Here is a 13526-nt window from a genome sequence, read left to right on the forward strand (position 1 = left end):
ACAGTAATTATACAAACATTATACCAACATTGCAGCAGGCAAGTTTATTCAAACATCACACTAACAAGAACACAATAAGAACAGTAACTAATAAAAAAAAAAGAGAAATGATTTAACAACACTGAACATACTGAACAGAGGCAGGGGAAAAGGACAGAGGAAGAAGACTTGTCCGTTGTCACAGCATCAAGGTCCGACTGTAGAGATCAAGAAAGGAAGAGGCATGAGGAGAACAACAGAACACTGCTCTCTAGCAGATTGTTTACTAAATTGATGCAGTCTTAAAATTATGATTCTAATCCAGGTTTCTATTTTAGGAGAAAGAAATGGCTCATAATCGTCCTACTAAAAAAAAAAGCTTTATCATCGGCACTAGTGAGGATTAGAAAAAACACTCTCTGTAAGTAACATACATATATAAAACATTCGCGCATTTCTTTTTTTTACATTAGCTCACTAAAACTCTGTAACTAGGGCAAAAAAAAAGCCTTACCTCCAACAGCTGGCGTTATCGTTGCGGGACAAGGGAAGTGCTTTAGAAACTGCCGTAAAGCAGTACCTCTGACAGTATTACAGTGTGTGACGTCATCGCATGTTTTTAACGCCTTTTTAGAACAGATACGTGACCTTAAAAAATGCAATATTCAGCTGAGTTTATTATCTTAGCCCCACCCTTTGATAGCAACTTTAAAATTACTTGACAAAAAAATTACATCGTGAGAAAAGTGGATTCTGAGGATAAAACCCCGTTGGCTCCCATTCATTCTGGACTCGCCTACGAGCGCCCCGCGTGGTCAAAGATTATTACTGCAACCAGTCCAGAAAACCGGAACTAACCCGCGAGTGCCAGTTCTCCTCATATTAGACATTAGCTGTGTTCGAAATCGTTCCCTATACACTCGTTCCCTATTCCCTATATAGTGTACATGATTTAGTGCACTATATAGGGAATAGGGAACGAGAATTCGGACACTACGCTGAACATTTCTAAACGTCATTTGCGTCAGTAAATGCGCCGGGTATTTGTGTGACGCAGACAGATGCGCCCACATCATGTAAACATACCAGGCACTCACGAGGAAAGCTGGAGGTTGTATTGATGTTGAATGTTACATTTCCTTGTTCAAGTATTTTATTAATTTTGAATGTTAAATATTCTATGTTAAATCCCAAATAAATTGTTGACATTTCTAAACGAAAGCCGGAGACTCCATCATTAAATGTATTAGTTTTCGCGGTTATTCAGCTTCTTCTTCTCCTCCGGAAAAACACGACCGCATTGCATTGTGGTATACGGGAGTAACATGTAGGGAACATCGTATGTACCCTATTTTAAGTCCACTATATAGTGCCCTATATAGTGGACCACTGAGAATTCGAACACCCTACAAAATGGCGTGCACCCTATTTAGTGCACTACATCCATGATAGGGAACGATTTCGAACACAGCTATTCTCTGATGGTATGCTGGTACGAACGACCAGCTTCAGCGAGAACGTGACGTATTTCCCTTGCTCCAGCCTTCCAGTTTATCATTTGTGTTTCTGTCGAGCCACGAGGGGGAGTAGTAGCAGGCTAGTCATCATTAGCAACATAGCCTCTTTAGCAAACCTGTTGGAAAACACAACTTTACATTGAATTGCACGCAAAGCATGACCGTGCAATGCATAACTTGGTGACCGGATTAAAGCAGCAATGAAATCCAGTGTGTAAGAGGATTTAAAAACGACATTAAAACCTCCAACGTGGTACCAAAACAAAGAAAATGCATCTCAACCCCCATTAACTATGGGCGCAGCCATCTTCTTTACAAGTTGTACGGGACTCTCTAAATCGGGGACTCTCTAAATCGACGCCACTTCGACCTGGGCGGGACTTTACGTCCTACGTCACTCGCTATGGGTTTGCATGTGTGCGCGTAGCCGTTTGTCTCAGGGATCTGTGCACGAACTCCCTTGCACTACAGATTACGAGCGTCAGTGTCGTACGCGATGGAGGGTGGGTGACATTCCTACAGTCTGTGATGATAGGCTATATTTCTACAAATGACTTACTATTACTAGCGATTAACATGACGAAACAACACGAACTAAGCTAACATTAGACTATAGCCATACCAGATAACGCCATACCAGCTAACCCTAACTATTTATTATTAAACTCTGAACCATTTTGCAACAGGCAACTGTGTGTTGGTGCGTCTTAATGCTTCCCAAGTCTGCGTCTGCATCTTTCCCACTCCTGGCTAATAGTTTCAGCTTTTGTACTGTATATCAGAAATGATCACCCTGTACCACACTGCTGACTTGTTGATGTTTTGTGAGCACTCACGCATTTCTCTAGGTATCTTAAGTTTCCTACTGGAGTCATCAAAACTTTGGACTTTGTTATTGTAAGAAATATTGTGTTGCAAAAACACTTTGTGTCTTACCCTTAGCGTTACCCTAACCTTAACCCCAGTAACATTTCTTCATCATAAACTACAAGTTACGCAAAATGGCATACAAACATCCAGTCCAATATGAAAGAAAAAAGCTAGCTTCATTAAGGAATCGAACCCCTTATCCCCGCGTTAACGAGTTGTTCTCTGACCACTAACCCATCAGGTCTTAGTACATGCGATTCAAGAGTTAACCACTTGACAATCTTTCAACTTCGGTTGCCTAGAAATTGTAAAGACAGTGATGTGTGTACATTGTGCGAGTATCCGTCACTCGCGATGTGTGTGCAGTCCAAAATGAAAGAAAAAACCTTGCATCACTAGGGAATCGAACCCCCAATCATCAGTTGGTCGTTGCTAACTGTAAACAAAGAGATCGCATTTAGTTTAACTGCTAACTAACAAACGGGTTTATGCGTTCACTGAACAAAGATTATGGAAATAAAAGACCACTTTTCCATCAGAAAAATCATCAGAACCGTTATTACCAACCCATAGACACTAAAGTGCTAGAGCACCCCCTAGATTGGCCATAGCACCCCCATAGCACCCCCAAGAAAATAATGGTTTATTTATGATTGTTATTTAATTTCATTCTGAGTTCTTAATAAAATGTATTGTGTGATAATAATATTTTAATCACAAAAGAAAATAACAGATTGAAATAAACAGATTGTTCACGTAGCACGACACAGACACGTTGCGTGCGTGAACGTGATTGTTCAATGAGTAGGCTAGTAGGCTAGTAACAGTAATCCTGGCGATCGGTCAATTTTAAGTCAAGCGTTCACAAAATCACGAAAATGGATCGGCTCTTTTTGAAAGCATTTCTGACTCTTTGCCTGTTTAAGTTAATTCTATCTGACATTCTAATCTGCCGTCTTTAGTTAGAAGTGTATTGAACTTGGTATGTTTAGTTTAATTTGTCGCTCATGGTAGTGGTGACCTGGTAGTCATCTGGCGCAAACTTTAATCCACACACTGAAGTAAGTGAAGTATTTGGGATTACGTTATCTATAACATGCTGCATCCATTTTGACCGTCGGAGATGAACGCGGCTTTGTGCGCGTCCGTCAGAAGTAGCCTAATGTCCTAATCGATCGTAATAATACGATCGATTTGAATGGCGCTTTTTATGTACCCCAAAGACCCGTTAGAGAGCAAACGTGTAAACATATGTGACGATATGGTGGGGAGGTGTTGTAGCATAGAAAAATGCGACTCATATGCTATCACCGTAATTTCATAGCACCCTCAGTAAAACGCTGAGCACCCCCATAGCACCACCAGAAAAAAATCTCTGGCGCCGCCACTGATGCACACCCATCGCGAGTGACGGCTATGCGCACACATGCACACCCATAGCGAGTGACGTAGGACGTAAAGTCCCGCCCAGGTCGAAGTGGCGTCGATTTAGAGAGTCCCCCAAAGGGATAGCAGCATAATATCGTCCCTGACCCGTGACGACTTCCTCTTCCGCTGAGAACCTCTGGAAAAAGCATTATTGCCTTCACTTTTAACTTTGATTAAACACTTTAACTGTACACTTCAGTCATTTAATTTAACATCACCTATTATCTACTGGAGACACGGTCTCGTTGGAAGGACTCGTTCTGTTTTCAGCGGATAGCCACTGTCACTGCGTTAGCATCGTTAGCCTAGCAGCTAGCCGCCGCCGGTCTAGTCCTCAGTTTGAATCCGCCCGCCTGGAGGAGACACACATCGCCCGGAGGAGACACACCGCCTGGAGGAGACTCACGTTCCTGTCCTTAGAGAGATGGACCTACAAGGTAGGAGACATCTAAACATGATGACACGCTGGGATGGTATGAATAAGAGCCGTTCACTAATGTCTGTTCATGTTGACGCGGTCATTCACATGCGTCCCTCAATGGTTTCTAAAGGGGGTTCTGAGCCCATGTCCCTGGGCTCCCCCACGTCCCCCAAGCCCGGGCCTGGAGCCCAGTTCCTGCCTGGTTTCCTCATGGGTGACCTGCCGGCTCCAGCCAGCCCCCAGCCTCGGTCCTTCAGTCTGTCTGCTCCAGGGTTGGAGCCCAGGACTCCGCTCCACTCCGCAGGTATAAAGAGTTCCACACCTGCATGGCATTCATGACATACCTACACTTAACCCCAACTCTAGCCCTAGGCGATATGGACCAAAAGTCATATCTCGATGTCTTCAAGCAGAATATCGATATAAGATAAATATCGATATTTGTGGACGCAATAACATAGTTGCCGTTGCCGCGCTCATTTGTGCTCTCATTTCCATCCGTCGTTGTGCTCGATAACCTGCCTTGCTGATGGGGGAGAGAGAGAATTACCGTGGAGTTACCGTTATTACTATAGCCTACCTACCTACCGTTTGGATTTACCGTTACTATTCCTACCGTTCGGAATTGAATAAAGTTTGAGGGTTGAATAAACCGTTGACTAGACACTGCCTCCCCCTCGTATTTGAGAACATTACAATATAATATATAATATCACGGCCATAAGCTGTGTCCTCCGGAATATTATGAATCTTATTATATATTAATAATAATTTTATGATGTTGGGTTCTCCGACGTCTCTGGTTCTTTCACTTCCTCATCAATCTGAAGCACAGAATTGAGGCCCCGTCCACACGAAGCCGATCTTTTGGTGAAACCGCATAATACCGCCTTTCCACTGAAGGGTGCGGTACGGTTTGGTTCGCCTCAGTCCGGTAGGGAGGGGGTGGTATAGCCCAGCTCAGTTCCGAGGTCGCGTTTCCACCGCCGACAGTACCCTTTATGGTAGGCCGGATGTCGATCGCCGCGGCAGCCACGTAAACATCGTAAACAACGTCTTCCTCCCCAAGAATGCAGAGGAACGTCTCCATCTCCTTGTTCGCCCAAGCAAGCGTTTTACGTGACATGTTCATTGTAAAGAATAATACCTCAAGGCTACTGTTTGTTTGTTTTTATCGCCACGTCGCCCGGAAGTGACGATTCTGTCGACCAATCAACGGAGGGGGTGTGTAGCTCAAATTTTCCGGCACCCTTTCAGGCGTCTCAGTACCCCAATGGAGGATTACTGAAGACGAGGGCAAAACGAGTACGGCTCAGTCCGGGTCACGCCAACTTTTGGCGGTGGAAACGCAATCCGTACCGCACCTTACCGAACCGTACCGCGCCATAAAGGCCGATACATACCTCCGGATCCGGACGAAAATCGTCCGTCGGCCCAAACGTTGCCCCCGGAACTACCCTTCATACCTCCATCTGGTTTCAGCGTTGTTATGGATGTTACGCAATAAATCCTCTAGAGGGCAGTGACTGTCGTTTCACAAATTATCGCAAACATGACATCTGTAGAGATTAGGGCTGTAACGATCTGCGTATCGAAACCGAAATCGCGACACTCAAAGCCACGAACCTGTCTCGCGGTGTGAGAAGGCAGAAGCGCGATATGCCCTTTCTAACTCTCCGGTCAAATTGTCAGATTGAAATTGTCTAAATAATAGTCTGCTGACAGCGCCCCCTCCTATCCCGTAACTATGCGATGAAATGCCCTCTCTGTGATGACAGCTCTCCGTGGCTACGAAGGATTGCATTTCTCCACAGCCGTCGAAGCCCTCATGCGATACGAACGAAATGTATCCAGAGTGGGCCAAGCGCGAAAAAAATTGCCTCTGTGATCCTGTCTCTATTGTTTTGGGTGATTTGACTGGCAGTTTGTCTGCTTATAGGTCGGAATGAAGCGGCCACCGATTATTGACAGGATGGGTACTTTATTCTACCGGACTCGTACGCTTCTTCACTAGACACACGCGCTACCGCTCGCTCTCCTCGCTCGTCCACTTACTCGCTGACGTCACTCACACACGCATACGCACACTGCCAATCTCGCGCACACACGTATGCTACTCGTAACACTATGCCTTGTTAAAGCATCCTCCAACTGCAATCTTTGGTTATTTCTTTATTAATTTAGCTATAATTTAATAGTATTCTTTCTGTTCAAATCTGTTCAGTGTTCCAAATTATTTTTTATTAAATGTTACATAAACATGGTTCCCGCGGGTCCTTAAAAAGTCTTACTTTTTTTGTGTGAAATTAAGGCCATAAATTGTCTTAAATTTACTGTAAATTTGCTCTAGGTATTACATTTTGCAGAGGGTTTTTTAAGACTAGGGGAAATTGTCGCACACAACAAATCACATCGTGCGTCTTTTATTTACGGCATTTTCAGGAGTTTTACGTTGACATCACTCATCAGTAGGCTAACTTGCTGGCGCGACTTTTAGCTAGTGACGGTTGACATCATTAGGCCAACTTGCGCTAGGATGGGACGGTGCAAATTCAATGAGAAATGGTTTGAGGAGGATAAGTTTCGGGGGTGGTTGGAGACGGCAGGTGACTACGAGTCAAGGTGTCGTTTATCCCGAAAGGCATTCATACTAGGGACCATGGGAGCAAAAGCTCTTGAGTCCCACATGAGGTCTCAGATATATATCCGATACTCCGTGGCAGCTAGCGGGACTACACCGATGCCCGTATTATTTGAAAGAAGTGGACTGAAAAGTTCAGTATCCGTGGCTAGTACTTTGTGTCGCCACCAGAAACCCAGAAGGCGGAGGTATTGTGGGTTCTCCACACGGTGAGCAGACATAATTCCTTCAAATCGAACGAGGACATTAGTAGCGTCTTAATAATATAATAATAATAATACATTTAATTTAGAGGCGCCTTTCAAGACACCCAAGGTCACCTTACATAGCATATAGTCATCATACTTTTTTTTTTTAAAAACAAGACATTGTGGAAAAAATAAATAAATAAATAAATAAACATAAGCAATAAGAAATAAATAAAACAAAAACAAGACAAAACAAAACAAAGAAAAAAAAACAATCAAAACAGTGATCAGTTAGACGTTGTGTGCGAGTTTGAACAGGTGAGTTTTGAGTTGTGACTTGAAGGTTGTAATGGTGTCTGACTGTTTTATGTGTGGGGGGAGGGACTTCCAGAGCCTGGGTGCTGAACAGCTGAATGACCGGGCACCCATTGAAGTGAGTCGTGATGTGGGGATACATAGTAGTCCAGCAGAGGTTGAGCGGAGGGAGCGGGAGGGAGTGTATTCTTGGAGGAGGTCGCAGAGATAACTGGGGGCTAGGTTGTGGAGAGCTTTGTAGGTGAGGAGTAGGGTTTTGTATTGGATGCGGTAGTGTACTGGGAGCCAGTGAAGTTGAATGAGGACAGGGGTGATGTGGTCAGATGATTTGGTGCGGGTGATGATCCGGGCGGCTGAGTTTTGAATGATCTGCAGTCTGTTGATGAGTTTGGTGGGGAGTCCGGTGAGGAGGGCGTTGCAGTAGTCTATGCGTGATGTGAAAAAATGAGTGAACTAGGATTTCAGTGCTGGATTGGGTCAGTGATGGGCGGAGTCTGGCGATGTTGCGGAGGTGGAAGAATGCAGTCCGGGTGATGTTGTGAATATGGGGTGCGAATGAGAGGGTGTTGTCCAGGATGACGCCGAGGCTCTTTACTTTGGAGGAGAAGGGTACTGGGAATCCATCGATAATTATGAGTGGAGCTGGGGTGTGTTGTGATTTAGTGAGGGTGGATTTGGATCCGATGAGCAGGGCCTCGGTCTTGTTTCCATTGAGTTTCAGGAAGTTCCTGCTCAACCAGCTCCGGATCTCTTCCAGGCACGTGATGAGGGAGGTGGGGGGGATGGCAGCGGTGGGTTTGGTGGAGATATAGACCTGTGTGTCGTCAGCGTAGCAATGAAAATGGACCCCATGGTGACGGAGGAGTGTGCCCAGCGGGAGGAGGTAAGTGGTGAAGAGGAGTGGACCCAAGACTGACCCCTGGGGGACACCCAGTGAGACACCTGAACACCCAGACTTGTGGTTGCTTAGTTGAACAAATTGTTGACGGCCGGTGAGGTAGGATGTAAACCAGGAGAGTGCAGCACCAGTGATCCCAATACCAGCTAGGCGGTCCAGGAGCAGAGGGTGGGAGATGGTGTCGAATGCTGCGCTGAGATCGAGGAGGATGAGAATGGTGAGTAATCCAGAGTCGGCTGCAAGGAGGAGGTCATTGGTGATTTTGACTAGGGCTGTTTCAGTGCTGTGTTTTGGACGGAAGCCAGATTGGAACGGTTCGTGGAGATTGTTAGTGTCGAGGTGGGACTGTAGTTGTGCGGCAACCACCCTTTCAAGTGTTTTGGAGATGAAAGGGAGATTGGAGATGGGCCAGTAATGGTTAAGGTCAGTTGGGTCAGCACCAGGTTTTTTTAGGATGGGAGTGATGGCAGCCAGCTTGAGAGTGGGGGGTACAGTACCAGTAGTGAGGGAGGAGTTAATTATGTTGGTGATCATGGGGGAGATGGACGGAAGACATGCTTTGACAAGGGAGGTGGGAAGAGGATCGAGCTGACAGGTGGTGGTTTTGGCTTTGCGGAGGAATTCTGAAACGGTCTGTTCTGTTACTAGGGTGAAGTCAGAGAGGGAGCTGATGAGAGGTTGGCCAGAGGTGATCATCCAGGGTGGGTCATCAGAGGGGGTGCGAGATGAGGCCAGTTGTTGGTGAATGGTGTTGATTTTAGAGCTGAAGAAGTCAAGGAACGCAGTGCATTGGGTGGTGGAAATGTCTGGAGGGAGAGATTTAGGAGGTTGAAGTAAGTGGCTGACTGTTGAGAAGAGGACTCTGCTGTTGCCTGTACCAGTGTTGATGAGGTTGGAGTAGTATGAGGTTTTGGCAGTGGTGAGGGCATTCTTGTAGTGATGGAGGTGGTCCGAATACATTTGGCGGTGTACAGTGAGTTGAGTCTTATTGTAGATTCGCTCCAGTCGACGACCAGTGGCTTTGAGCTGGCGCAGATGAGGAGTGAACCAGGGAGCAGTGTGGGTGAATGAGACTGAGCGGGTTTTCAGGGGGGCCAGGGTGGTGAGGGAGGAGGAGAGGCAGTTATTGTAGTGAGTCACCAGGTCTGTCAGGGAGGAAGCTGGGGGAGGGTTGGGGTAGGAGCTGATCATGGTGGAGAGGTCTGTGGTGTTGATAAGTTTGATGTTTCTGAAGGAGATGGTCCGTTGTTCCTTGGTTTTGTGTAGTTGGGTATGAATGTCAAAAAGTACAGCTTTGTGGTCAGAGATGGGGAAATCAATGACATCAAGGTTAGTGGGAGTGATGTCAGTGCAGCAGATTAAATCCAGAATGTGACCTTTGTTATGGGTTGGGAGGTTGACATGTTGTGTGATGCCAAGACAGTCCAGAAGTGATGTGAAGTCATTCGCAAAAGTACAGGATGGGTTGTCAATGTGGATGTTGAAATCACCAAGGAGGATAACAGTGGGGGACATTGCACATACAGATGTAAGTAGTGTTGAGAATTCATTGAGGAAAACGGCGGAGGGTTTTGGTGGTCTGTAAATGGTGACAATGATAGTGGGTTTGGGGCCTGAGAGTTTTACAGCTAGACATTCAAAGGAGGAATGAAGGGGGACTGTGACAGTGGCTGTGACTGTGACAGTGACAGTGACAGTCTTGGCTGCTATGTTCCCAGATTCTGAGTTTGCGAAGTCGTTCACCTGTGGTGAAAACAAAACGGCCTATCTTGCCAAATACGGCATCGCATCTTTCATAAAAAGAGAGCTGTCACGCAGTGTAAACGATAAACAGTACGTCCTCATGTTCGATGAGAGTGAACAAAACCACTAAAAGCAAACAGATGGATAACCATGTGAGGTACTGGCCCACGGACGACAGCCATGTCATATCGCGGTACTATGGATCACAGTTCATGCTGGATCATTTTAATGCAAGTATTCCAAACAGTAAATTAACTAAATTGTGTCGGGCTTTGGCTTTTGCCCAAAAATCATATTCAAAGTTTGTTTGTTTATTAATATTAATATTCAAATATATTCGAATATTTATTAATAATATTTTGACCATTAAATTCCTTCAGTAAGACCTGGATTGGGCTTCGCGGGGTTTGGATTTTTGTGGACGCCTGAAACACAAACGATGATGTCATTAGCCCCCTATAAATAAAGCCCCTTGATAAAAGTAATTACTAACTGTAGATTAAAAAGTATTTCTGCTCAATTTAAAAGGTTGAATCTCCTGGTGACTGAATGTTTGTATACAGCGCGCAGGCTTGATGCGCTCCACTTTGCGCACTGATGCGCCTTGAATATTTACTACAGCTTTTCTACAACTCGATGCGGTTTCGCAATGACTCCGTCTTTAGGGAGATATTCCTGAACCTCATTAAACGAACCCGGATCGCTTTCGCCCGTTTCGGCTCCGTGTGGACGGGGCCTGAATCGCGACATGAAGCGACACCCGCCGGACACTCCGGCGGATGTCCGGGAGTCCAGAATCATTTTGGGACAATTGCTGTACTACCTTATCTGAATAAAAAATAATTAATGTCGAGACAGCTTAAGTTTTTGGGTCGCTGCAAGCAATTTTGAGCACGTTGTGCTGCTGCAAGTGATGGAAGAGGAGGTTGGTCGTACTCGACCCTTTAGTTGCGAAAGTTTTGAAGCACTCTCTATAAAAAAGCTTATTCTGTCATTTGTCAGACTAGGGCTGGGCGATTTGGCCTAAAAATAAAATCTCGAATTTTTCTAACTAATGGACAATTTACGATTTAAACCTCTTTTTTTTTCTGTTTTTCTCTAAACAACGACCAAGGCAAAATTTAAATACATATTTTCTTTATTAACACAATAAAAATAAATGAGATTACCAAGTAATCTAGGCCTATGTGAACCAATCAGTTGTTCGAGGATAAAAGATAAAAACAGCACAATTGGCTGTCATTATTGTGCAAAGATTTTTTTATATCAAACTGAAAAAGAAAAATCTTGTAGGCCATCCCTGAAAAACTTGTAAAATGCGATCGACTTTCTACAAACCTTACACGGAACAGTTTCTTCCATGTCTGACTGCTTGTACCCGAACCACTTCCATACAACTGAAGTAGCACCCTTTTTATGAATGAGTTCTTCATCTGTGTTCGTGGAAATTGTTATGGTAGGGGAGATCCGGGTCGATTGAAACACGGGACGATTGAAACACAGCGATTTCCTCGAAAACCACAGAAGGCGTGTAATGACGTCCCACCGTTCAAATGTTATCCCCAAACCTGTTTTCGAGAAAAAATGCAAATTAATCGTTTGAACCGAAAAAATCGCCCAGCCCTATGTCAGACACCTTGTACCATTTCCAAACTATTGAGCAATTTGTCTTCTGCTTACATACAAGCCAGGCACGGCGTAGATGGGTGGGCCTGACGGACCTAGGACCAGCCACGGTTCAACAGGCCCACCCAAAACCTTTCTTGAAAAAAAACACGAAAAAAATCTTCTGAAATGCTTTATTTTTTCAATGCAGCAAACTTTGAACGTTAAATGGCTGTTATCTTCATGGATGACCGTGAATTGGCGGTAGGCTATTTTAGTAGTTATTATCTCGTAGTAGCCTAGGCTACAATTGGGGGCTTGGGTAGAGGTGTTGCTGCATTGTCTCTACAACAGAGACAATAACGCAGCGATATCAACATGAGCAGTTCTAACTGGAGAGACGGTGAAATCCGTGAGCTGCTGACCATCATGGGAGAGAAGATGATGCAGTCGCATTTAACAAAGACGTTGAAAGATGGTGCGATCTACTAGAAAGACGCAGAGGAACGTGCCTTCATGCCAAGCTGCAACCGAACCGGCTAGGCAGTGTAAAAAGGCCTAAGGAGCAATCGCGGACAGGTCCGTCCTATGCACCGAAACTTTAAACAATGCAACAAAATATTTAAAGAGCAAGCTATTATGCACAGATATTATAACAGTATATTCGTCAGTCATTTGTATTAGGTTAAACAAGGATTTGATAACGTTTTTAATTTAAGGACCACCCACAATTGATCTGGCCCATCCACAACTGGAATCCTGGCGCCGTGCCGGAATACAAGCTCCTCTGTGCCGCATTTGCCGGCAGACTCCATGTTTCGCGGCGTAGGGGATTTAAAAAAGTGACATGAGTGGAAGGGGGGCCATGTGTGTGTGAGCCGGAGGCAGAGCGGGAGAGTTAAGCTGAGTTACGAAATAGCTGGCGGCAGTCGCGGTTCGAAACTGCTGTTATTTGTATAAAATATGCTGTACTTTCAACGCATATTAAACTATATCGATGTTGACGACAGCGTCTCGTACCATATCTCATCTGAAAAATATCGATATATTTCAAATATCGATATATCGACGTGCGTGTGCGTGTGTGTGTGTGTGTGTGTGTGGGGGGCAATATCAGTCCTAGCCAGGTTCTCAATACCAGTTGATAACATTTGTGTGCAAATGGAGTAGACATTTGGCTAGGGATGGTAAGGTAGTAGAGGTTAGGGGTGGGATAAATAATCGATTCTTCGATGCATCGCGATTCTCACTAGAACGATTCTGTTTCGATGCAGATAAATTGATAATCAGGATTAATTTTTTTATTAATTTTTTTGCCTGCTGAAACATTCTGTTCGCCAGAGAGGGATAATTTTTGTAACTTTAAAATTATTGAATTTATCTTCAGTGTGTATTGGCCAATCTGATTTGTCTTGACACGATTGCGATTCAGCCTACGCATAGCATGCGCGCAAACTCACAGCTAAGTTAATTAATCTGTTGATGTCTAATGATCATCACAAAAGTAGAAAGTGATTAGCAAACTCTGAGTAGCAAACCCAGATGAATGTGTATATTTTTGAAAATCACGCATGGAAATGTACATAAAAAACATTGTTGCATCGATAATCGCTTCAGAATCGAATCGTTGAACTCATAATCGGAATCGTATCGAATCGTGAGGTGCCGAGAGATTCCCACCCCTAGTAGAGGTATAAACCACAGATGGTGAAATTATGTGTTTGGTCAGAAATTAGTTAGATCAAGAATTATTTGAGAGGTGGTTAGGTCTTTGGTATTAGGTTAGAGGTGGTTAAGTTTTGGTAATATATTGCAGATATTACTTGGCTTGTTGGTAGGGCAGTTCATCTGTGTGACTAAAAAGTGTTCCTTTCTGCTCAAAACGGGTCTATTGGCTGTGCCCCCTTGCTCCATCGAGTCA

At 44.5% G+C, this 13526-nt stretch overlaps 1 protein-coding gene across 4 annotated transcripts in view; it reads left to right on the forward strand.

Moving 5' to 3' along the window:
• The first annotated feature begins 493 nt into the window (after nucleotides 1-493).
• The window catches only part of nup35 (nucleoporin 35), a 28379-nt gene continuing 15346 nt past the window's right edge, over nucleotides 494-13526 (forward strand). For 2 of the 4 annotated variants that reach the window (XM_056579686.1, XM_056579685.1), the window contains exons 1-2: nucleotides 494-4231; nucleotides 4346-4519. In XM_056579686.1, the coding sequence (XP_056435661.1) occupies nucleotides 4219-4231; nucleotides 4346-4519 (187 nt within the window). In that variant the 5' untranslated portion in view covers nucleotides 494-4218. Of the gene's footprint in view, nucleotides 4232-4317; nucleotides 4520-13526 lie in introns of those variants that run through there. The other 2 variants (XM_056579684.1, XM_056579683.1) reach the window with 1 other exon arrangement.

The sequence above is a fragment of the Gadus chalcogrammus genome, chromosome 20 (genome assembly GCF_026213295.1).
Source record: "Gadus chalcogrammus isolate NIFS_2021 chromosome 20, NIFS_Gcha_1.0, whole genome shotgun sequence".
In the NCBI taxonomy this organism is placed as follows: Eukaryota; Metazoa; Chordata; class Actinopteri; order Gadiformes; family Gadidae; genus Gadus; species Gadus chalcogrammus.